Genomic DNA, 25,895 nt, shown 5'->3' with positions numbered 1-25,895 from the left:
ATGTTTGAAGTGTAATACTTTAAAAAAAAAAAAAAAAAAAAAAAAACTTTGCACTGGCTTTTCAAAGCTGATGCCTTTGTATTGTTAAATGTTTGAGACAGAGCTGAACCCTTCATCGCTTTCTGCTGTCCTCTCAGTTTACCATGAAAGCCTGATTCCCATGTTTTTATTTTTATTTTAAAACAATTGAAGGACACGCTCCTGCACTTTCTCTGCATTTTAGGATGGCTTTCGAAAATTTTACAAGGAAGTTCAACTGTTGGCATTTATATTGAATAATATTTATTCTTAAATAAAAATATAATTTGGCTTTATATTGACTTATGTTTACATTGACTGAGTTGTGTGTTGGTGAGGGTATTATGTTAATGTTAGAATAATTATTGTTAGAATAATTATAGATATAGTGATTATACATTTGCTACAAAATATTAATGCTCGCAATGAAAAAATGCTTTGCTGTGTGAATGAATAAATATATACTGAATGATAATAATGAATAAATAAACTGCTGATGTACTGCTAGGTATGTTGATGGTACGCTGGGAGATTGAGTGCACTGTTTGTGGGAAAAGAACTGTCTCGTCATTATTTTCTCTCAAGCAGAAGGAAGGCCGCTCAAGCCTGCCAGTCGGAGCATTCCCACAGCTGTGACTCTTATCAATGTTTTGCTATGCATTATCAGAATGTTTCGCTATGTATTTTTTCATACATGCATTAGTTTCTCACCCACATGCTCACACATAGAAGGACAAGTACACAAGGTCCCGGCCATAGACTTGCGTTTTTTCCTGCCCCTTGAGGGCCGGGTCCTTCATGTAGTTAGGGATCTCTGTAACAAATACAAGTAAGGGGAGTCGGAGAGATTGGCAGAGCGCAGTAGAATTGTCCTTGGCCGGTTCCTCTTCGCTCCCCTCATGCATGAGTTGGGAAGATTGCCTAGTCTCCTTTTTTGTGTACAATTTCTTACAAATGTCTGACAAATGAACCTGACAGTTAAATAAACGTAAATTCACAGTAAGAGATTCTTCAATTGCATTACTTCCACAACAAATAACTGGAAAATGTTAGCATGACTTTCACAATATACATTGTAAAATCACAGTAAGCTACTGCAAATGCAATGTAAAAGTATTACAAAAGGTTGTACATCCCCTGTACTGTACTGTGAAATCACAGTATAGTTTGCTGTGAAGTCACATTATTGTTGTGCTTTTACAACTTTCGATGTTAACAGATAAAATTTCAAAGTTACTAAAAATAATTCATTTTAAATGAGTGGCTAGATCAGCCGGATTCAGTGTCAGATATGTGTGGATTCTCAAGCCTTGAAGTCACATTGATGTTATGAGGTATATTAGGTGAGATTAAATATGACATCACTGAAGGCCTAGGGTTGAAATGCATGGCTCACCACTGTGGAAATGCCCGAAGTGACGAGGAAAGTGCCGTTATTTAGCTGATGGACCGACTGACCGCCAACTACAGTTTGGGTACATTTCCACAAACAATGGGCGACAATGTAGGGAGTCCATGTTCCGACAGGATTGTAAATGACAGAACAGCAAAAAAATATAAAATGAGGTGTATCCCCTCTCACACAAAGTCAACTAGAGTCCTTGTTCAGGATTCATGGTACAAAATATCTGCATGGATAGAGGGAAGCACACTGTCAATATAAAGGATCAACAGGACCTTGACTAGTGTTGTCCTCCATAGGACCAAACTTTCCACTGGAATAACAGTGGACTGCTAAGAGTGGAAGTCTAGGAAAACAGCTGTGCTAACCCCAGAGGGTATCTTTTATTTTCATTTGTGTCCATGTCAGACATAGGGTCAGAGCTAGAAATGTTGCTGACTCACATAAAAATTGAAGAAAACCTGTACAACAAAACTACATGCCATAAATGGGAACTTGTGTAAAACAACAACAAAACACCAATAAGCTGTGTTGGAATGTTCTAAAGAGCAAACTCCAATCATATATACAGAGATTCCGATATGACAAGTTAAAAATGCTGTCAAGATTCAGAGGCTTAATACAATCCTACACAAGTCTACACCCTGCTTCTCAAAAGCACATCAATGAAAACCAAAAGTGTGTCTTGTTATCAGATGCTTTCAACATTTTTTTTTAACCTTACCCTTACCCAAGATTGATGTGCTCCACAAATTCATTATCCATGTTCAGCAACAGATCACTGCAGATGTGATCAAACATAGTCATTTAGTATGTAGTGCATCAGCAGAAAGAGTTTCATCTGTGCTAGTGACTAGTGCGCCTGCTGGTGTCCCATTCAGTTGTGACTGTGGTGTGACTTTTGCCAGGCGGTGCTCCTTGCTGTGAGTGCAGTGGTTGGCACAGTGTTGGCAGGAGGCACAGGCTGAGTTGCAGCATGGCAAAAAGCGGAACATACTGATGCGCCAAAAGAACCAACCAGGGGACCAACAGCACCAGCAGAGCATTGCACATCCAACCACCACACCCAGGATGATGCAGAGTACCAACAAGAACACAGACGTTGCAGAGTCTGGAAAAAATTGAATACAGATTTTTTAATATTTGTATTTTAGAATGAAATATATAAATAGAACCCTCCATCCTGCATTGGTGGCCATTTTAATATGTAAATTTAGAGTACAAATCAGGTTTTATAACAAAAGAGTTTGATCGTAGGGTGGATTTCCTCTCAGGGGAAGATTGGCAAACATTGACTGTAGTGATTCCATTCTCTGGTATACATGTAATGTGACTTCATGAAGGTATGATTTGACGTTAAAAAAGACACTTTGTCTCCCTCTGTTAAACTTTGCAAAGCAGACTGATGTAGGTATGATGAAATCATTTTGAATTTGATCGTTTTGAATCGATAATCAATTTGAACTGAAAATTGATCCTGATTCTAATCTAATTAAATTGAGACAGTCAAAGATTCTCACACCTACTATTAATCTACAGCCCTACCCACTCACATGGATACGCACAAATAAAATTAAAAAAAAAATGACATGAGAATAAAAATAAATAAATAAAAAGGTACATTTACACTCCATTTACCTGAAAGTGTCTTATAACTTGGAGTGCTGTCAGCAATGCCACAGTTGAAGTAAGTGGGGAATGGTACTGTAGGAGGATTCACAAAAGATGGAGGTGGGGATGTTACTGGCTTTGGTGGCTCGGAAGGCAGAAGCTGACCTGCTGATGAAGGAAAGACTTTGGTCATTCAACTTTTTCAGAAATGTAAGGTTTTGAAGGTATATGGCATACAGTCTATTGCAGATGAACCAATCCAGACCCACTTGCAATTGGTGAAGCTCTTGGGGAACGGAACAGCCGACAACTGTTTATTGCACATACTACAAACGATCCCTCTTGTCATCCCTCTCCCTCTATTAAACTGAGCGAACACATTTTGAAACCGTGTGCACGATATATTAAACTGAGCAAAAGGAGTGCTAATTTGAGCAAACGTATGACTAAACCGTGCGCACAGATTACTAAATTGAGCAAACAGATTACTAAACCCTGCACATGGTTTAGTAAACTGAGCAAACGAATTAGTGCAAATATTTTTTATACCCTGGCACCAGAGAAACATGCTTGAAACATATTGCATTCCCCAAATTATTTGTAGTGTGCTCCAAAATGCTTGGAAAATATGTCGGAAAAGTTCAAGAACTGGTCTCACAAAAGGTATATCTCGAAGAGTTTTTTTCTGTCAATGTAAGTGCCCTGGAGTCAAGTCAAGTAAAATCAAGATTATTTGTATAGCCCTGAATCACTGCAGTCTCAAAGGGCTTCACAGATGAAAAAGAAATCAGTCTTATCAGTCTTAAGTCAGTCTTAAATGCACAACAGCATCCCTTGAACAAGGCTCACAGAAGGGGAAGGAAAAACTCAAAAACCCCATCTGGGTAAAATAAGAATCCTTCAGAAGGGACCACAGATGGAAGGAACTCCCTTCCAGGCACAACAGGTTGGACCAGATGCTGAGTGCTAGAAATAGCATAGTATAATAATAAGTCAGGAGGTGTCCAGTGCAAAGATAGCTTGGCAGCAGGCAAAGCCATCGGGTAAGATCCTCCTCATAGTCTGGCCTAATGGGTCCATCTAAACAAAAGTGCCCCAGAGGAGGTGGTCCACCCTAACCCGCAATGGTTGATCAGCGCAGGGCCGCATGACAGCATTCAAGTCATCTCTCAACATGTAGCCCCCTCTCCAAACCGGGAGAAAAGGGCAGGAGAAGAAGAAAGCTGCAATCAGACCTAGCCATTAATGAAATGCTTGAGTGTATAAATGTGTTTTGAGTTGGGATTTAAAAATTTCTACTGAGGTAGCTGCACAAACTTTCATAGGTTGGGCATAGCACTGGTGCGCAAATGGGGAAAAAAAACCTTGATACTGTGGACTTCTTTTTAGCCATTGGGGCAATTACAAACCAGCAATTTGAGACAGAAATTCTTGGGACAGAACATCCAGCAACACTAAGTCAACGAGATTGAAAGTAGCTAAACGTGTAAAAAAAAATTAAGTAATTAACACCTTAAAATCACATCTCAGGTGTACTAGAAGCCAATGCGGTTTGGCTAGTATCAGGGTATTATGATCGGACCTTCTCGTGCTAGTTAAGAGTCTCGTTGCTGCATTTTGTACTAACTGCAGAGTTTTTGATGCAAGATATGGAAAGTCCAGAAAACAATACAAGAATCAAGTGTATTCAGTCACTTTGTGAACAGAACTCTTCAGCTACTGAGGGTTATTCTACAAGCTTTTATATACAGCATTGGTCCCAAATCATCAATACGTACCAGGTTGCGACCGGACCAGGCTGCACAGAAGCAGATTTTTTTTTTGAGGGAGAGAGAATATATGTAGTTACATTCCATGTCCCGAAAGCTAGCTTCTGCGCTTCAGGGATCAGAGCGCCTAGGTGCCCGTGTTTAGCAGTCGCCCAGCTCACACTGCACCCGACCCTTATGGCCCCTTCCACAGGTTGTGAGTCCATGGAAAGGGGGACCCGCGTTATCACTTGGAACTGAACCTGGCTGAGCCCCATGGGAATAGTGACCCCCACTTGCAGTCCTGGCTCCAAAGGGTGGCCTCAGTGACCCGCGCCCGAGCAAGAGAAAGCGCAATATAAATATTTCACTCGTCATTAAAGGTCAGTGTTCTTTGCTTAGTCTTGTCCCTCACTCAGTTTCCTCCGCAGGGAGTCCAGGCTCTCCCTTAGAGATAGGGTGAGAAGCTCGGTCATCTGGGAGGGATTATGTTTCAAGCCGCTGCTCCTCTGTGTTGAGATAAGCCATTTCAGGTGGTTGGGCATCTGGTTATGATGCTTCTCGGACATGTCTCACAGGGAGGAGGCCTCGGAGACGACCTGTAAAGACTGTAAAGACTATACTGCTCAGCTGGCCTGGAACTGCCTGGGGATCCTCCTAGAGGAGCTGGACGAAGTGGCCAGTTAAAGGGAAGTCTGGGTTTTGTTCCTGCTCAAGCTGTTGCCCCCACGACCAGACCCCGGATAAAGCAGAAGTTAATGGATGGATGGATATATGTAGTTACATACAGTATGTTTTAGTAATTCACATTGTGTGCTTTTAAAATAATGTTCGTATTGTTGAATATAAATGTCTTAAATGAATGGAAAAATCTCTTTTCCCACCATTTTGAAAAATTACTCGTAATTTAAAACCTATGTTAAAAAAGCCATATGATGGTTATTCTGCCCTCGCTAACGTTGGGATAGCTAGGCAAATAGGCAACTCCTGCAATAAAAACACTTGTTGGTGATTCTTCCCATTTTGTTCACTTTAGGCGCTTTAAAGTGTTTTACACTGATACAACAAAGACATTAAAACTATTTAACACTATTTACATGCTGCTAAAAATAAAATACAACAAAGTAACGCACCCCACTTAATTGCTGTATGATATAGCACAAGGTTAGACAAGCATGCTAAAGGTCGCGAGCTAACGTGCTATCCGCTAGCTTATGCTAATCATCAGACATTAACATTTGTTATAAATAAACTTTTTCATGCCGTCTTCGTGATATAAAAAGTCACACAACCCCAACAATCGTGTAAAAACTCTAACCGTAAATATACATACAGGCTGTGGTTGGCTCAAGGCTTGAAAACATGGGAGTTGTAGCCGCTGAGTAGGGCTGCTCGATCAATCGAATTTTAATCACGATCACAATATCAGCTGCCATGTTTAATTAAGATGTAAACTGGCGATAATAACATTTAAAAAGTTGACCAGTACAAGACAAACGCAAGGTTAAAAACACCATTCATCTTCAAGAAATAGCAAGCGAGCAAATCCTGCAAGAACATCCGAAGTTTGGTTTATGCTTGATGGGCTAGCGCGTCTGACGCGGCTCCACAGGTCAAAATGACGTCTTTTCAGCAACCACGCCACTTCGTGTGGTGTCCGTGCTGGCCAGATTTTCCACAACGCATACTTCTGGAATTTATTTATCTGCATGGAAGCACAGGGCAGAAAACATGTTGGACGAATTTTTGCTTATAGGAGTCTGATTAAGGAAAAAAAAAAAACCTTGGAAGAATTTCGATCGTTTTAATCTACTAGTGTTGTTTGCATGCTGTAGACTTGTCTGCATTAAGAGTGGGATGTGATCATAACACTGAAGTTGGTTTCACGATTAAACGCTTTTAGATGACATTGTTTCCCACATGTTTGCGTGCCAAAGGCCTCTGCTTTTCTCAGCCTCTATTATACCGTACTAGCTGTCAATTGAGACCCATTTTGGAAAATCCATTTGGCAAATATTTGAATAAATTGGGTTTGAAATGCCCAAAAAAAAAAAAAAAAGACATTATGACTGCTAAGTCCATAGTCACTTCGAGTGATTCTGGTCCTTAAGTACTGTTTTTATTCCTGCAATAAAACCTTAAGGCTGATTGGTGTTCTTACAGGTCTGTTGTCGTATATGCTTGGTTCTACAGTAAGTAGACTTCATTTTGTTTTCAGTGGTTTGCACTCAGCAAGTTGTTGCCAAAATTGTGTGAAGGCGAAAGCCTACACACATATGTTATTCCTCTTTTTTTATTCTGCCCGTTTTTTTACGCTTTTCAATTCATTCCCCGTTCATCCGATTCACACTGTTCCAATTTCTTATTATTCCAATTAATTGTGCAGTAACTGCTTCCATTTTTCTTATTCCAAATATTTACAGATTTCCCACAATTCCCATTTTTCCATGCCAAAAATCCCATTGATTTAACATTGGGTGATTTTACATTTCATATTTACAGTTTTCACATTTCATATTTTCACTATGGAGCTCATTCATCTCACCTTAGGGATCATGCTGATCATTCCACTAATTCATACATTCCAATATTTTCCCATAATTCCATATTTTTCACCCTTTAATATTTTGCAGTTCCTTCCTTCACATTCTAACTGTAAACCTTTACCCTTTCACATTCATAATATTTAACTCTTTCATTTCTCCTCATGGACCAATCCCATCATCACAATAATTAATACATTTTAATATTTCCCATAATTCCATTTTTTCACTTCAATATTCCAATAATCTTATCTAATGGGAAATTTAACATTTCACATTTTGAGCTTTCCCATGACACACTCACAGATGTTAACTCATTCATTCTGCCTTAAGGACCATTTTCATCATTCCAATAATTCATAAATGATATTTTCCCATAATTCCAAATATTTCAGCTCTGATAATTCATCATTTCTTCCCAGTGGCATATTTAACATTTCATATTTGAAGCTTCCCCATTTCACAGATACATCATTCATTTCATTCCTTTCACATTTTCATCATTACTAATATTCACACATTTCAATAATTCATAACTATTTTAATATTATTACCCATACTTCCTCATTAATTCCCACTGTTTTCACCAAAACTTTGTAACCTTCTTTCTTTGCCATTACTCATCCAATTAACACCGTTCCAACTTTAATCGATTCCCCCAATTTCCGCCATTCCGTGGTAGTATCCATTTTCCTCAATTCAAATTTTTCCCACAATTCCACTTTTTTCTGTTTTTCCCTTGTATCTTCTACATTATTTGGCCTATTCAAACCCTTCCAGCCTTGTTATATTCCGAATCCTTCACAGATTCAAGCCATTCAAACATTCCACATTGTTTGGCCTATTCAAACCCCTCCAGCCTTGCTATATTCCGAATCCTTCACAGATTCAAGCCATTCAAACATTCCACATTATTTGGCCTATTCAAACCCCTCCAGCCTTGTTATATTCCGAATCCGTCACAGTTTCAAGCCATTCAAACATTCCACATTATTCCACCATTCAACACCTCTCCCTTCAGGGTTTTCGCCTTCACAAATAATTTCTTCAGGAACTGCACATTTTCTAGTGATAAATTACTTTATTCAAACCATTCCAGTTTCATATTATTCCACTTATTTGTGAGAAGTGTGCTTCCATTTTCCTCATTCCAAGTATTTATCATTTTCCCACAATTACCTGTTTTCCACCCGAAAAGTTCCATTGACTTAACATTGGGTGATTTTACATTTCATATTTACATCTTTCACATTTCATATTTTCAATATTTAGCTCATTCATCTTGCCTTAGGGATCATTCTCAGCATTCCAGTAATTCATAATTTCCAATATTTTGCCTTAATTCCATATTTGTTCACCCTTTTAACAATTCACAATTCATTTCCAATGGGAGGGCTTCCCATTCATTCCCAATGGGAGATTTAACATTTCATATTTCAAGCTTTCCCATTTCATATTCACAACATTTAACTCATTCTTAGGACCTTATGGATCATTCCCATCATACCCACACAATTTCCAAATTTTTCAGTTTTTCCCTTGTGACTTCTACATTATGTAGTCTATTCAAATGGTTCCAACTTTATATGTTAAAGATTTTTCAACTGCCATACGCTCCCTTTCACCTATTACTTGAAGTTTTTGCCATTCGGATACCCACACAATTTCCACTTTTTTCAGTTTTTCCCTTGTATCTTCTACATCATTTGGTCTATTCAAACTGTTCCATCTTTGTAATATTCACATTTCTTCACCGATTCAAACCCCTCAAACATTCAACTCGGCCTATTCAAACCGTTCATATGTTAAGGATTGTTCTTTCCATTGCCAAAAATCTCCTTTTACCTATTAAGTCATGTTTTTGCCATTCGAACACCCACACTATTTCCACTTTTTATAGTTTTTTTCCTTGTGTCTTTTACATTAGTTTGCCTTTTTAAAGTTGTTAAAAATTGTTCTTTCCACTGCCATATACTTCCTTTCACCAATTAATTTATGTTTTTGCAATTTGAATACCCACACAAGGCTGCTGTGCCCCCTTGAATTTGACCTGATGTCATTCTAAAGACGAGGAAGGGAGACTGGCCACAAAACAATAAAGAAAAAAGCTAATATAACCTTGGACCTATAAGGTGTCAGTCTTTATAAGCATTAATGTATGATTTATCAATGCGCATGCTTCATTTTTATACAACGAAGCAATGGCCTTTCCATTGGGTGCAATCGGGTTCAATTGTGGAAATTGTGCCAGCTTTCGTAATTTTAAAGCCAATTCACTCTTGTTTTGTCAAGGGTTCACTATGCAGTCACCTTGTTTAATGATATTCACAAACGCTTGCTCATTGTCCGGCAGCATACTCTCAAAAATGAATTCCAACCATTGAACAAATGGTGAACAAAACCCCACAATAACAAAAATTAACCAAACATGACAATTGAATATGAATGACACAAAATGACAAAAACATATTAACTCACCCAAAACGGCTTTCCCCAAGTTATTTTGGTAAAAAATCCATTCTTCTTTTTTTCCTCAGAAAGACTTTCATGACTCGCTTTTAGAGTTTGTCTTTCCAATAATAAATCCTTTTTTATTGACATTGGACGCCAATGCTGAAAGTCGTGTCGGTCCAATTTCCGTTTTGCTCTTCTTCAGCCATTGTGGGTTAAAAAAGCTATAGTTAGCAGGTTGAACAACATGTTTGTTTTTTTTTTAAATAACTTTATTTAACCACTTCCACGATTAAACATGGTGGACCAATATAGCACCGCCTTCCTGCAGTGAGCGTCCAGTTACATCACTTTAGGCCTCTAGATAGCGATCTTATGACCCGATTGGCTATTGCAGCTGTCTAACTAAAATATGGGCCCGTACACAATACGTCATGGCAAATTCCACAGAGGGCTTCTAATTGTGCCTGATGCCTCCCATGGTATGAAGTCTGCCAGGCGATACATGTTAGCTGAATACTAATTGGCTAAAAACTCTACATTAAAATGGCAGCACTTGTATGAGTGTAACCATATGGATATAATATGACACAAAAAGAACAGAATATGGGGAATAATTTTTACATAAAATACATATAATTTCTAGTATAAATACATTTAATGTGAAAATGACTTTTATTATAGTTATTATAACTATTATAGTTTATTATAATTATGATAGTGTCAGGTTAAATAAGGCCAGAAGAGAAGGCCTTGCTGGCCCTGACGATACACCACTGGTTAAAAGATCCAAAACGTTGCTTTTCCTTGATGGGGCCCCTTTGATAAAATGTAGTTTCATTTGTTTTCAATACCATTACTTAAAAACTGGAAATTTCAAAACAATAGTGTAAAATCGTTTGTGCCCCCTCCCCCCTCCTGGATGGATGGATCCATTTTGCAACAAAGGTCAAGGACCAATGATACACAGTTCACACTCTGTGTCAGGTCTTTAAGCATTTAGCACAATGATGAGTAATAGGTCGATTCATCACCAGTGATGAATCATTGACATTTGAGTCAGCCCAAATGCCAGAGCCTCCATTGAAGAGTCTGACAAACCCAAAGAAAGAAAGACAATCAAAGTCGAAGACATCTTAAAAGAATTCTTCAATGTGAACAAGAGAGAGAGCAGTTGCCGCTTGGCTGGATGATCAACCAGCACATGTTCAAAGACATTTTACGGCATATGTTTGAGTTTGTTCTTGGCATTAAACTTGTGGCTGTTTGGCTATGACAGTGCTCCTACTAACAACACCCTGAACACCTGTCAGTTTCTGCCCAAGGGGAATATCGCAGTGCTGGAGCAACGTCCTCCAAGATCAATAGGGTCACTTGGGGGACCTGTTTCAAAAATGTGGAATGCATTAAGATGAAACAGCAGAATCACATAGGAATTCAGTGGAATTTTCCTAGGAATGGATTGAAGATGTGGCAGAGAAGACAAGAAAAGTGTGTTACGCCCCTATCGCCCTGTGCAGCGAACAATTCACTCAATCAATCAATCAATCAAATTTGATTTGTATAGCCCTAAATCACCGAAGTCTCAAAGGGCTTCACAGATGAAAAGAGATCATGTGGAGACCTCTTTCGAAAAAGAAGTCGTACAGAGACATCTTTTCAGTGTAAGGTACACAACAGCATCTCCTGTCAAAGCTCCCAGAAGGGGAAGGAAAAACTCAAAAACCCCAATTCGGGGAAAATCAGAAACATCCAGAAGGGACCACAGGTGGGAGGAGCCCCCTTCCAGGCCCACAGGTTGAAGTGGATGCTGCATGTACCAAATACAGACATACACATAAACAATATAGATTACAGAAAACATATTGTCCCATGTAGTGCAATGATGTCTTGACAGCAGGCAAAGGCACCAGGCAGGAACCCTCCCACAGTCTAGCCGCAGTGGACCGCAGATGGTCGATCTCTCAACTCGCGATGGTTGATCAGAGCAGGGCCAAATGGAGGCGTTCAAATCATCCTTCACCATCTAGCTAGCCCCCTCTCCGAGCCGGGAGAAAGAGGCAGGAAAAAGGAAAAAAGAAGAAAGCTGCAGACAGGCTCAATTAACAATGCTTTTGAATATAAATGTGTTTTTCGTCGGGATTTAAAGATTTCTACTGAGGTGGCTGCGCGAACTTCCATAAGTAGGGCATTCCATAGTACTGGCGCGCGAATGGAAAATGCCCTTGATCCCGCAGACTTCTTTTTAGCCCGTGGGGTCGATAGCAAACCGGCATTTTGTGATCGAAGTTGTCGGGATGGAACATATGGTGATACTAAGTCGACGAGATAGGAAGGAGCTAAACCGTGTAAAATTTTATAAGTAATTAACAGTACCTTAAAATCACATCTCACGTGTATTGAAAGCCAATGCAGGTCAGCTAGAATCGGAGTAATATGATCGAATATTTCTCGTCCTTGTCAATAGTCGCGCTGCTGCATTCTGTACAGACTGCAGGCTTTTAATGTAGGACATGGGAAGTCCAGAAAAGAAAACGTTGCAATAGTCTAGGCGCGACGTAACAAATGCATGAATTGTTTCTGCATTGCTAAGAGAAAGAATAGGGCAAATTTTAGCTATATTACGGAGGTGATGGTGTCATGTTATTAATATGTGTTAGAAAGAGAGAGTTGAGTCAAATATCACGCCGAGATATTTTGCAGAACTACTTTGGGAAATAATACAGTTTTCTAGGTTCAGCGTGGTATTCTTAAGCAAGTGCTGATGATGAGCAGGGCCAATAAATAACATCTCAGTTTTATTAGGGTTGAGAAGCAGAAAATTGGAAGACATCTATTGTTTAATCTCGGCAAGGCAAGCCTCCAGTTTACTGCACTTGCACGGATCCGTTATTTCTAAGGGCATATAGAGTTGGGTATCATCAGCATAGCAATGAAAACTAATAGCATGTTTGCGTATAATATCGCCGAGAGGAATCATGTAGATGTTGAACAGTAAGGGACCAAGTACTGACCCCTGCGGGACACCACATGAGACGGAGAAAGACTCAGAGATCGCATCACCATAAGAAACACTATGCGTCCTTCCCAGGATGTAAGATCTGAACCAAGAAAGTGCTGATCCCGAGATACCACATGATAGGTAGGGCATTCCATAGTACTGGCGCGCGAATGGAAAATGCCCTTGATCCCGCAGACTTCTTTTTAGCCCGTGGGGTCGATAGCAAACCGGCATTTTGCGATCGAAGTTGTCGGGACGGAACATAAGGTGATACTAAGTCGACGAGATAGGAAGGAGCTAAACCGTGTAGAATTTTATAAGTAATTAACAGCACCTTAAAATCACATCTCACGTGTATTGGAAGCCAATGCAAGTCAGCTAGAATCGGAGTAATATGATCAAACTTTCTCGTCCTTGTCAATAGTCTCGCTGCTGCATTCTGTACACACTGCAGACTTTTAATGTAGGACATGGGAAGTCCAGAAAACAAAATGTTGCAATAGTCTAGGCGCGACGTAACAAATGCATGAATTAATGTTTCTGCATCGCTAAGAGAAAGAATAGGGCGAATTTTAGCTATATTGCGGAGGTGAAAAAACGCCGTTCTTGTCATGTTATTAATATGTGTTTGAAAGGAGAGAGTGGAGTCGAATATCACGCCGAGATTTTTTGCAGAACTACTTTGGGAAATAATACAGTTTTCTAGGTTCAGCGTGGTATTCTTAATCAAGTGCTGATGATGAGCATGGCCAATAATTAACATCTCTGTTTTACTAGGGTTGAGAAGCAGAAAATTGGAAGACATCCATTGATTAATCTCGGCAAGGCAGGCTTTCAGTTTACTGCACTTGCACGGATCTGTTATTTTTAAGGGCATATAGAGTTGGGTATCATCAGCATAGCAATGAAAACTAATAGCATGTTTACATATAATATTGCCAAGAGGAATCATGTAGATGTTGAACAGTAAGGGACCAAGTACTGACCCCTGCGGGACACCACATGAGATGGAGAAAGATTCAGCGATCGCATTATCATAAGAGACACTGTGCGTCCTTCCCAGGATGTAAGATCTGAACCAAGAAAGTGCTGATCCGGAGATACCAACACAATTGCAAGTCAACAAATGTTGCATGTTTGTTCAAGGTCGCAACCGTTTCCCAAATTGTCGTCTGGCTACAGAACTTTTCAGCTATTAAGACATGGCCACTGGTCATCTGGCGATAATTTGGGAAACGTTTGTTAGACATTTGCAACATACTGCCACTCGGCCAACTGCCATGTACCTTTATTTGTGAAGTAGTGATGACCAAATGAAGCTTCATGAAGCAATGAACCTTTGCACATGTTCCTTCATTAGCTTCTATAGTGGGTTGAGAAATCTGTTGCAATATGGTAAACTATATGGTTATAGTATATGAACAAAATACAACAAGTTTTATGAGGATAATTATTTATTCCTTATTTTATTTATAATAGCTTATAATTTATGATTGTTAGCTTACAGTTAGAAAAATTGTAAATATAGTGATTATACATTTGCTACAAAATATGAATGCTTGCAATGAAAAAATGCTTTGCTGTGTGAATGAATGTGGTTAGGATTTTAATTATTATAGTGACTATAAATTTGCTACAAAATATATCTGCTTGCAAAGAAGAAAATGTATGCTGTTAGAATGACTGTGAGAAAAACTGTCTTGGTATTGTTTTTTCTCAAGCAGAAGGAAGGCCGCTCAAGACTGCCAGCTGGAGTGCTCCTGCAGCTGTGATTCTTATCGATGTCTTGCTACGCATAATATTTGATCAGAATGTCTTGCTATGTATAATATTTTATCATACATGCATTAGTTTCTCACCCACATGCTTACACATAGAAGGACAAGTATGCAAGGTTCCGGCCATCGACTTGCATTATTTTGCCCCTTGAAGGCCATGACTTTCATGTATTAGGGACCTCTGTATCAAATAAAAGAGAGGGGTCGGAGAGGCTGGCAGAGCACAATGGAATTGTCCTTGGCCAGTTCCTCTTCGCTCCCTTCATGCATGAGCTGGAAAGATTGCCTTGTCTCCTTTTTTGTGTACACTTTCTGACAAATGTCTGACAAATAAACAAATGACACTTACCTAACTAGAAGCAAAAAAAACAAATGTTCCCAGACAGGGAAACTGCTCCATTTTCTCGCATTTTCCATTGCAACAACGACAACGTTCGAAAACGATTAAAGTTGTACACACAGATGTAAGCCCAAATCCACAAAATGTGAGCTGATGGGCGATCGCCATTGGGTTTTGCAGCTGTGTTATATTTGCTATGCCCGTCAAACCATCGAACCATTTTCTGAAGCAGTCGCGTTGTCCCTCCCCCCTCAGGGCAAAACAGTTACAGCTTCCCTGAAGTAGAGCATTAGTGTTTTGGTTAGGGGACATCTGTACCAACAAACCGATTTCCTGACTTTTATCCTGAAGTTGACTTTCCCGAATGTCACTTTTTTTAAGTACCAGATGTTGGAAAAGTGGGAGAGAGTTGCTTAGAAAAGAGCCAAGCTGTGTCTGTGTTTTCGATGGACTTTTTCCATCCAGCAGGAACTGGATCAACATTCAACACTTTTGAAGGAACTCCAGGGGGTACTTTAGATTTTAACTAAAACAAACAGACAAACAAAAATACCTTAAAATCATTGAACTAATTCAATGTTTTTGGAATATAAGTTTGTAAAACAAATTTTATGTTTAATAGGTTATTCCATTTTTTTTTTAAACTCAAATTCCACTCTAAAATGGTTCGACCAACTTGTTACCTGCCACCTCTTGTTGATTATTTTTTGCGGACACATTTATTAATAAAGTTATCTCTTTTTGATAACAGATCTCTTCTATGGTCCAAAAGAGGACACTTTATGGTGATTATTGTTTTGTGTACCAATACAACTGACGTTTAAAAAGGTTCTCAAGTTTTAAGTTAGTTATTTTAAAGTTTCTAAATCAGACACTGGTGGCATGTTTTAAGTCTTTCACAGGGGGGTACATCACTGAAAAAAGCTGAGAACCACTGCTCTAGAGCATAAAATAGTACTGCTTTAAAATGTCTTTTTCTTTCAGAATGAATGTCTTTTAATATGGTGGATTTAAAAAGACGGCCAATTAATGAACATTTTGCTCTTTCCACTCAAAATTTGTCCCCAACCCCAAAAACGTGTTTAAAGAAACCAACATTAAATTGGTGAAAGAAGGTGCTTTTAGATATGATTGTAGAAAATTAAGTGAAATCACTACAACCACAAGAAAATGCATTTTGAGTAATAACATTCATACCAGTACCACAATACACAACACTTATGTAAAAAAGTACTAAGGAAGCCTATATTACACCTTTTATCTTTAATGGGTGTTTCTCGGACTCGGGAGAATGGTGTCACTGTTTTCTATGGAAGTATGCTGGAATTTGGGTCATCCTCAACGCCTGGATGCTGATCACTCTCACCTGAATGAAGTACATGGTGATAAATCCCTCTTTGGTACAAGTGGCCATGTCGTCAATATGCACACAACACCATGTAAATAAAGAACAAAATAACAAAATACCAGAGACTTTATTTGTATGCGTCCGCCACTACTGCCATGTTGTCACTTTCCACAAAATAGAGACAGCTCCCAGAATTGGCTCTAAATATATATCCTAGCCAATACGAGCAGAAGCGACCATCCGACTTGGAATAAAACTGCAGCGCGTTCTCAAAACAATGCATTGCTGCAGTATCGCCCTGAGCAAAAGGCCTGGTACCAACTTATTATCTCACTGACCTTTGCAGCCTGTCGTCAAATTTTCTTCCAGGTCACTTCCATCCCCACAGTTGTCAATGCCCTGATCATCGCACACAAGACTGAGTGGGATGCACTTCCCATTCCTGCAAGTGAAGTAAGGCTCACTGCTGCACAATGATTGGTTGAATCCTGCAAAAAAAGAAAGTGTATCAACGGCCGTATCAAAGAGAATGGTCCACATTCACGAATAAATGCATAGAAATGTTAAGTGCATATGTCAATTCCCAGTTGAACCACTGTGCATACATATGATAAAGAATCAAATATCATTTTAAACACTGACTCGTGTCCACGGAGCTCTAATCTGTATAAACGCAATTACCATGTAAACGGGCATCAGTTCATGCATCTTGGCGAATGCTTTGTGGTTAATCAAGAGTTTTAGTGTCCAAGGGTAGTCGATTGATAGAACAACTCTGAAGCATTGGAATAATTCAAGAAGTTTTATGGTTTTTCTGGTTTCACTATCAAAGTGTGTACTCTTCTCTAGCATTCTCCTCATTGGGTGTCGACTGTTACCAGACAGAGTGCAGTATACAGTATGTAGACTTCGGGCCAGATTCACGAAAGGATTGCATAGACCATGCTGTAAACAAATGGCATTTCATTCAAAAAGTGGACACAAATGGTGTATGTACAGCAATGAGTTTTTGACTATGTTAAGAAGGAATCTAGAAAAGCTTCTCGCCATAAACTTGTTCCTGGCATGTTCATTTTTGTTGAAAGATCGCACATACCACAACATAGTGAAACAACATATTTAATCCAGACAGAGTGGGAAAGTACACGAGGCCTCGGGCCAGTCCTGCCACAGGTCGGAGCAGAAAATGGCAACGTGTCACCTTCCACATCCAGTTCTTATACCCTTTTGGGGCATCAAGTCCCACCGTGGAATGCAGGTGTGTATGCGTGTGTGTGCGTGTGTGTGTGTGTTTGTGTGTGTGTGTGTGTGTGTGTGTGTGTGTGTGTGTGTGTGTATGTTTACCAAGTCTGAATGAAGTGAAGTCACCAACGAAGTCTACTCTTGGCTGAGTCCCTCGGGTGACAAGTCGCAGCGTCAGGGAGTTTCCTGTCGAAAGAACTGGCCGTGGTGGACTCTTCCCGCAAAGAGGGGGACCAAGAGGAGGAAAGTTCCGGTCCCGTCCATCATAAAACTGAACGAATGAGCCTGCATGACAGGGATCCCCTGCGCTTTCCCTAGAAGAGGGTTCCAGTTTGGGATTGAGGGGAGCAGAGCCACGTGGAGACTCAGGTAACAGAGGGGCAGGGCTCAAAGGGGCAACTCGTAACAAACTGTAAACAAGGAAAAAACGAAAGTGGAACTGCACCTTGTCCTTTGGGGAGCTGGCCTGCATGGTGAGGTGGCAGTCAGTTCCCATTGTTACAAAGTAGTACTTTTTAGATTCTTGATGGGAATTGATGATCATGCCATCACCCCGGATTGTCTGACCGCAGAAGTCCACCACATTCACTGATGAGACAAGCACACCACAAATAAAATCAATTCATTACAATTACAAAGAGAACTGCAATGCAGCAGGCAACATTGAATGGGGCATCAGGGTCTGTATAACTGAGGAGCACAACTCGTCCTTGGGCAGGGGCAATTATCATGTCGTTTGGTCAAAGCCGGCCCACAACATAAGCAAACTAGCAACTGTTTAGGGCCCCATGACCATATCCCTGGAAAGAGAGCGAGAGATTGGGAGAGAGAGATTTTCTACCCTGTTTTTTTATGCAAATTTAGAGAAATGCTCAAATGAATGTGCGACTTATGACCGTTTCCATTTATTATGTTGAGTTGAGCACTTCGTCAGCACTGACGGAGTGTCCGTCACCGATGGATGCTCATTTTGCCAATGGACTGAAGAATGACAAGAATGCCCAAAATAAACTTTGAATTAAAAATGTTGGAAGTACAATTTTCATCGTCATTGCAATCGTCCGGTTAGATATAATGTCAGATGTACGGTCGGCCCATCACACCCCTTTTCATTTACTTAACCCTTGTATTTTTTTTTTTTGGTGATATTTTTTGACAACTATTTTGCGTTTTATCGAAGATAAAGCATTGAAAACACGACAGATGTGTCAAAAGAGGCAAAAATTCAAAAGGGCACCAAGATCTAGTCTCTAACTGTTTCAGATTTGCGCTCAGAAGATGATAATCTGGAATGTGATTTAAATACATTTTGTCCCATTGACGCCCATTATGAATAGACATTTTCCATATATGGTAAGTATTCCCAACTACGGACCTCTGTCGAACAGAAATTCCTGAACCCGAAAAAATACCCATATGGATTAAATTTTCTACAATTATATATATTACATTAACAATTGACTCCCCGCAACGGAACTTCCGGTATCTGGATCTTGAAAAAGAAAGGAATAATTCTTGCTTAGATTCTGGCAATTTACCTTATCAGAGGAAATAGCTTCTGGCTCGACGCACATGAATCAGCATATATTCAACGGGACACTTGCAATTAGCAATACAACTGTATGGTGTGCAGGCAAACATTTTCATGAAGCAAGAAATGAAGCCAACACAACAATTCAAAATACAATCATTTTTCCCCAAGATGGTCTAAACTCAACATTAAAAATGAAGTACAGTGTACAACACAAACAGTACATCTTTTGGACCATGTTTTTGCATTTTCCAGTTCATACAGTACATGTTCGAAATATTGTAGTTTTGGACAAAATATTTTTGCGTATTATTGCTCGTGTTACACATGTACTGAATTTTGTTAACACACTTGAACGTTCACGCAGGACATGTACCACTGTTTCCCACATAAGGAAATAGTGCTATATGGAAAGATTGCACAATGGAAATAGGATTCGTTACTAGAGAATACCTACTGAAATGTAAACGTGTTGTTGTATCATGCATTTCTCATAAACACTGTATGAATAAACCCCTTCAATGGGCCCTCTACTGTTGGTCAAACTTGATAATTTATAGTTTAACTTAGTATAGTACATTTTTACTACTTAGTTAAAAAAAAAGAACTTGATAGTTTATAGTTTAACTTTATAGTACATTTTTACTACTTAGTTCAAAGGGTGAGCCAAGGGTCCCAAGATTGCTAGTGATGCTAAAGAGAGAAGTAAGAAGATGATTTATATGGAAACAATCCTGGAAATAAATCCTTTCTTTATGTTTTATTCATGATGTTTTCTGATTGTATACATGTATATTATATACCAATTTTTAATATATACAACATAGTTAGTTTTGCTATTAGCATTATTCTGCTATTATTGTCCATAAATGCTATATGTTTTTTTTTTTCTTTAAATGATAATAATAATATGTGCCTTTGTTATGACACCTCAATTTTTTGTCCATACATGGTGATGTGTTGTACTGTAGTGATAAACTGACTTTGTCAAAAACTGGGCATGCATAAACAAATTCTGTTGTTATGATTTATTGACATATTCAATGCTCTATGTCATGTGAAATGATCTGAACATATTTTATTTATGTATATATACAGGATATCTCATTTTTCTATTAGCATAATTGTGTCTTTGTTATGACACCTCAAAAGCGGAGCCATTTTTGTCCAAACATGATGGTGATGTGTTGTGTTGACTGATAAACTGCCTTTGTCAAAAACTGGGCATACATAAACAAATTCTGTTGCTATGACTTATTGACATATTCAATGGTCTATGTCATATGAAATGATCCAAAAATATTTAGTTTTTATTAAACACGTACCACATAATTTGTTTTTCTATTAGCATAATTATACTTGTATTGTCCATAAAGGGGCTATGCGATTTTTGTTGTTCTTTTAAATCTAGATATGTATAGATAGGTCTGATGCCACTGAATATTTTGAGCAGTTGAAATTAAAAATAGATCTTCATAAATGCCTTTCTTATGACACCTCAAAAGCAGAGCCATTTTTTGTCCAAACATGGTGGTGATGTGTCGTGTTGAGATAAACTGCCCTTGTCAAAAACTGGGCATGCATAAACAATGTTGCTTATGTTGCTATGACTTATTGACATATTCAATGCTCTATGTCATATGAAATGATACACAAATATGTTTCTTTTATATAAATATGTACCACATCGTTAGTTTTGCTATTAGGATATTTATGCTATTATTGTCCATAAAGGGGTTATCCGTTGATATTTTTTTTAACTAGATATTTATGAATAGGTCTGATGCCAATGAGCATTTTGAGTGGTTGAAAGTAAAAATATATTCATAAATTGTTTTGTTATGGCACCTCAAAAGCAGTGACATTTTTTGACAAGCCCCCATGGGTTAAACACATAACACACTGTTAATTGAACTGTGACATTCATCATGAATACTTTGACGACGAGGGTTGGTTACCTTATGTAATTAGAAAAATCTGTAATCATCGTTGATATTTGGTGGATTTGTATTTCTTCATCAGCCTCAATGAACTTAAATTGATCGTTTGAAAAATTGGCAAAATAACAGTAGAGAAACTTGCCTAAGTCATCAAACAACCTTGTAAACCAGCAGTGTTCTTATTTCATGGGCCGGACCAGGACAGATGGGTGGGCAGGTCCGGCTTTGGCAGCCCTATCTGAGCCACCCATCACCCTAGGCCAAATAATGAGTGAATTTACAATCACCCGTGGAGTTTATTAGCTCTGTTTCCATGGGAGACCGTAAGATCCTCCTCCAATGACCTCCAGGAATGTCTCAAAGCCCGGGAGCCCCTGTTGGTGGGAAACGTTCATCCCCTCTCGTCAGCGGATGCCAGAGAAAATCACAATCTGACCTATTTTGAAACAATATTGTCATAAATGACAACCATTTTCAAATGTGAGTGTCAAGCCGGGGAGGGAAGAAGTAAGACATGACATTGTTTCAGTGGTGTAGCAGTATAGGCATGTTGTGCATCCATTTTGCCATTTCACACACACACACACACACACACACACACACACAGATGGACACAAGTGCATGTGTGCAAACATTCACATGCTCACGCACAAGCGAAATGATGTAGGCTTGTTGTTTGCCAAAGACTAAATGCCCTCCAATGTGTATAAGGGACCATTAGGGCGTTGCAACACTCTTATTAACGCTACAGATTTTTTTTTCTCATAACCCCCCACCCCACCCTCAAGCCCCGTAAATGTTCTCGTCCACATCAGTTTAATGCTCTAATTTGTAGAGATGAAAAACAACTTAACTCCTGGGGGGAAGTTTGACCCATCTCAGGCAAAGGAAAAGAATACACACACACAAAAAAAAAAAAAAAAAAAAAAAAAAAAAAAAAATATATATATATATATATATATATATATATATATATATATATATATATATATATATATATATATATATATATATATATATATACAGTGGGCCCCCGGGTTACGAACTTAATCCGTTCAGCGGCTACGCTCGTATCTCGAATTGCTCGTATAGCGGGCAATCCAAACCCATGTTAATTCGTGAATGCGTGCAACGCGCGCCGAAGCCTTAGGTAAAAACGACACACTGTATACATATATTAAAATTGAGTGACATAATCTGCTGTACACTTGCATTATATAATTAATGTAATGGATACATAGCTTTTACCTTTGACACGACGAGACTTGAGCTGGGTGTAAGCAGAGGGGGGCAGAGTCCAACGCTCAAAGTTAACACGGTAATAGATATGCTATTGGTCTTACAGTGTTACAGTAACTTTTTCAGTCAGGGTGCAAATCACGCAGATACTAAAACATCATCCTCTTATTTCTTTCTTTACCGCTGCTAGTAATTTTAGAAGCTATGTCTAACAGATAAAGTTTGCAAAGTCTTCACAACATTCCGTTTTTCACTAATTTTCCCTCCTTCCTTCCATCCTGTCCCGTCAAGCTAGTAAAGGCGTTCGGCCAATAGCATATCGGCATTTCTGTGATTGACGTGTGACGCCGGCCAATAGCATCTCCGTGAGTGAGACCGGGTGACCTTAATCGACCAATAGCATATTCGCATCTCCGTGACTGACTGATAATTATTCGCACTTTTTTTTTAAACGGTTGGAATGTATTGACAATTAATTTAAAAAAAAACACACATTTAAACCAATGACAATTCTTTGTCCTGCAATCGGCACATTTAATTTCATGTCAGCTGTTTTTCCCTTTAGCTGTACAAACACTACACTTAAATGGTAATATATTTAGACACCGTGAGTGAGACAGTCAGTGTGACGTTGTAAGACCAATAGCGTTCACGTTACTGTCACAAGTATCTACTGATGATTAATGATGTTGCTATTGTTGATTTTATTGACGCAATTAAACGAGGACATTACTACATAATCAATGGCCGGCATATCGAATTGCTCGTAAGGCGAGAGGTTGAGAGGTTTGTTCGTAAGCGGAGGACAAAAATCTCCCTGATCCATGCTCGTAAGGCGAATTGTTCGTAAATCAGGGTGCTCGTAAGCCGGGGGCCGACTGTATATATATATATATTATTTTTTTTTATATAATGATGTTCTGACCCTTTCAAAATCAGCCCAAATTGGGTGATAATAAAGCCAGGTTAGTGGAAAATCCCTGGACACCCAGATGTTAAACACTCTCGTTCACACTAGTGCCACATTTTGATTGTTTTTATGGCTCCCTCTTTCAACGCAGCTGATTCAAACAACCAGGATCATAAGTAGACTTCGACAGAACTTTGCCAATGAGCTGATCAATTGAATCTGCTTTGCCAGAAAAGGGACTTGTTAAAAACAGGCAGGATACAGCTCCCTAGGAACTGGAGTTCCTATCCCTGCGATTAAAGTAGTAGACCATTCTCATGCACACTACTAAAACAATCATAAACACGACTTAAATGCTCTTATAAACGCGAGTAAAACACTAAGAAAATATGTAGCTCATAGACAATCACATAATGCTCTCAAACACACTAGTAAATGTCTGATACGCAAAATTAAATTGCCCTCATACAATCAAATCAGCTCTCTATACTTTTGCAAATTGCTTTCAGACAAAATCATAAAATAATGTAACAATTTCATCTTTTTTATTGCCTACTTTCTTCACTTGATTATGGAATGTAGTCTGCTCGGGAAAATGAACAGAATGAGAACTTAATTATGTGTAATTACTATGCATATGACAATAAAATTCTCGAATCTTGAATTTGTGTTTTTAAGAGCATTTCAGTTGAGTGACTGGGAGCATTTTATTATTGTTGGCTCATCCTGAATGATGTCCAACAGCCCCTCACCATGTGGATGAACATTACAAATCCATAAAGCATTCTGGAATTGATGACTGTATGTATGTTATTTTGCACTTTCCTGCTTTGCTGCCTTGCGTTGTTCTTTACAAAATAGTTTCAAAACTCAAACTGGAGTATAAAAAAGACCCATTAACTTTTGAGTCCAACCAATAGAATCGAAGATTAAAAGACCTACATTTATAATGCTCCATTGTAGTAATACCAATATTTAATGAAACTGCTTTCAACTCTTCAAATACATCTTTAATAAATGTGTTTGATAATGCTGTTTAAATAAAATCACATTTAAGGAATGTGTTTTAATTAATGGCTTCAGAACAAATCTTCGATGCAATAATGCTTACACAAATGCAAAAAAAAAGTATGTTTCTTTTTTTTTTTAATGTTTTATCAGTATTATGTTTGACAGGAACAAGACGAATATGCCTTCCAAAGCGGCACCCGCTTAAAATAGCCTGAATGATGTTTTATTATTATTATTTATTATTATTATTATTTTTTGCCTTAAAAGCTGGCCAGTGGCCACCTCTGGTAAAATGGGCTCCACCCGATTCTACCCCTTCAATTATTAATTAAATTACAAGTAAGTATGGTAAATATTTTGTGGTTTGTAATGTTTTCTGAAAAAAAAACACAAAAAAAAATTGCCCTAAACAATATTGTGGAAATACCTAGGGGACTCTCCTATTATTGTTGCAAATTCGCAACGCCTGCCTGGAGGGTTAATGATGGTATGGGTTACAATTTAGTTATAGATAACAAAGACTGTAATCAGCCCGATGGGGTCTAAGATTGCACGCACGAGTTCCTCGTACTTTTAGGCGTTCATGTCTAACTAACCTGTGTCGATGGCTGCACCGTGTAGACTCAAAAAGCAGAGTGGGAGTAAAAGCGGAATGAGACGGCCGCAGGGCATGTCCACGTGAATCTCCATCATTCAGGCCGATGAGGACAGACTTACTGAGGATGGATCAGCGTCATTTTCGCTCCGACGTGGAATGATAGCATTGTGAACTTTGGTTGGCGCGAGGATTTTATCCAGTGAGGGCATAATGCAAACCCAGATTTTTTTTTAAACTCCCACGTCGCCCCCACCAACGGTCCCTGACTTCTCCACGGCAACAGACAACCAATCAGCTGTGAAGGCAGCAGCGCAAAGACAAAACAAAACCAAGAGAAAAATCAAAGAATAAATGTTTGTGCCGAGTTTCAACCAAAGCAAGTGAGCTTCCAAAACAAATATCCTTTGGGATTTATGCAAGGTTTGAATATGGTTTGCAAATTTAATACCATACCCCAAATTATATACTTTTATCCACTAATGCAGAGGTGTCAAACATAGGGTTTAATCCGGCCCGCGCGATGATTTTGTCATGTAAGAAAAAAAAATAGGGCCGATTTTTTTCCAATAAATGAAAATGTTGAAATGTTTAACGACTATGAGTAATGTCAGTGTTTTATGATTAATAGTGATGTTGTTCTTGTACTGTTTTGGACAGTATTATGTAGCGGGAGGGGTAAAGTTCCCAACTTCCCTGCTGGTGTAGCAATGGTACCCAGTCCAGTAATTAGGGCCTTTTTTATAAAAAGGAGGTACCTGTGTCACTCCTGCAGGCGCCACGAAGCCTAGGTACGCCCTCTTCCGGGGCAGCTTGGATGCGGCTGGCCGTTTTAGCCGCCAGAAGAAATGCGCCTCGGTTAGTTACGCACTCCTTGGCTGTCAGTAGGCCACTTTCAGCCAGGAAACGGCTGCGCTCCTCTAGCGATGGGTTGACGATGCGTTATGGAGCGTGTCTGCACATTGACACATCGTCTTAACACTGTGTTGATATTGTGTCATCAAATACTGACACCTGCTGGACGTTAAAAATTCCTACAGGCAACCCACTTCACAAACTGAACTGACCTAGTGTATACAGTACCAGGGGTGTCTCTATACCAAATAAATTAGAAATTATGACAGATTATTATGAAGTATTAAATGTAATGAATGAGTTTATGTCCAATTTAATAAACTGGTTTTAGG

General features: G+C 38.9%; 1 protein-coding gene across 3 annotated transcripts; it reads right to left on the bottom strand.

The window, feature by feature from the left end:
* Positions 1-1,779: 1,779 nt before the first annotated feature.
* On the bottom strand, positions 1,780-24,941 carry ldlrad2 (low density lipoprotein receptor class A domain containing 2). 3 transcript variants are annotated; one of them, XM_088422347.1, is made up of 5 exons: positions 24,710-24,941; positions 17,585-18,070; positions 16,579-16,728; positions 3,059-3,199; positions 1,780-2,531 (listed from the first exon to the last, which is right to left on the bottom strand). In XM_088422347.1, the coding sequence occupies exons 1-5, from the start codon at positions 24,804-24,806 to the stop codon at positions 2,224-2,226; spliced, it is 1,182 nt and encodes a 393-aa protein (XP_088278473.1). In that variant the 5' UTR covers positions 24,807-24,941; the 3' UTR covers positions 1,780-2,223. The 3 variants fall into 3 exon arrangements, with proteins under 3 accessions (XP_088278473.1, XP_088278474.1, XP_088278475.1); XM_088422348.1 differs by having other exon boundaries at positions 3,059-3,196; XM_088422349.1 differs by lacking the exons at positions 1,780-2,531; positions 3,059-3,199 and adding an exon at positions 16,172-16,258.
* Positions 24,942-25,895: the final 954 nt, after the last annotated feature.

The sequence above is a fragment of the Hippichthys cyanospilos genome, chromosome 9, assembly GCF_059441005.1.
Source record: "Hippichthys cyanospilos isolate Australia breed blue-spotted pipefish chromosome 9, RoL_Hcya_1.0, whole genome shotgun sequence".
NCBI classification, from domain to species: Eukaryota; Metazoa; Chordata; class Actinopteri; order Syngnathiformes; family Syngnathidae; genus Hippichthys; species Hippichthys cyanospilos.
Note: the sequence above shows the minus strand (reverse complement) of the source record. Positions and strands in the feature narration are given on the sequence as shown.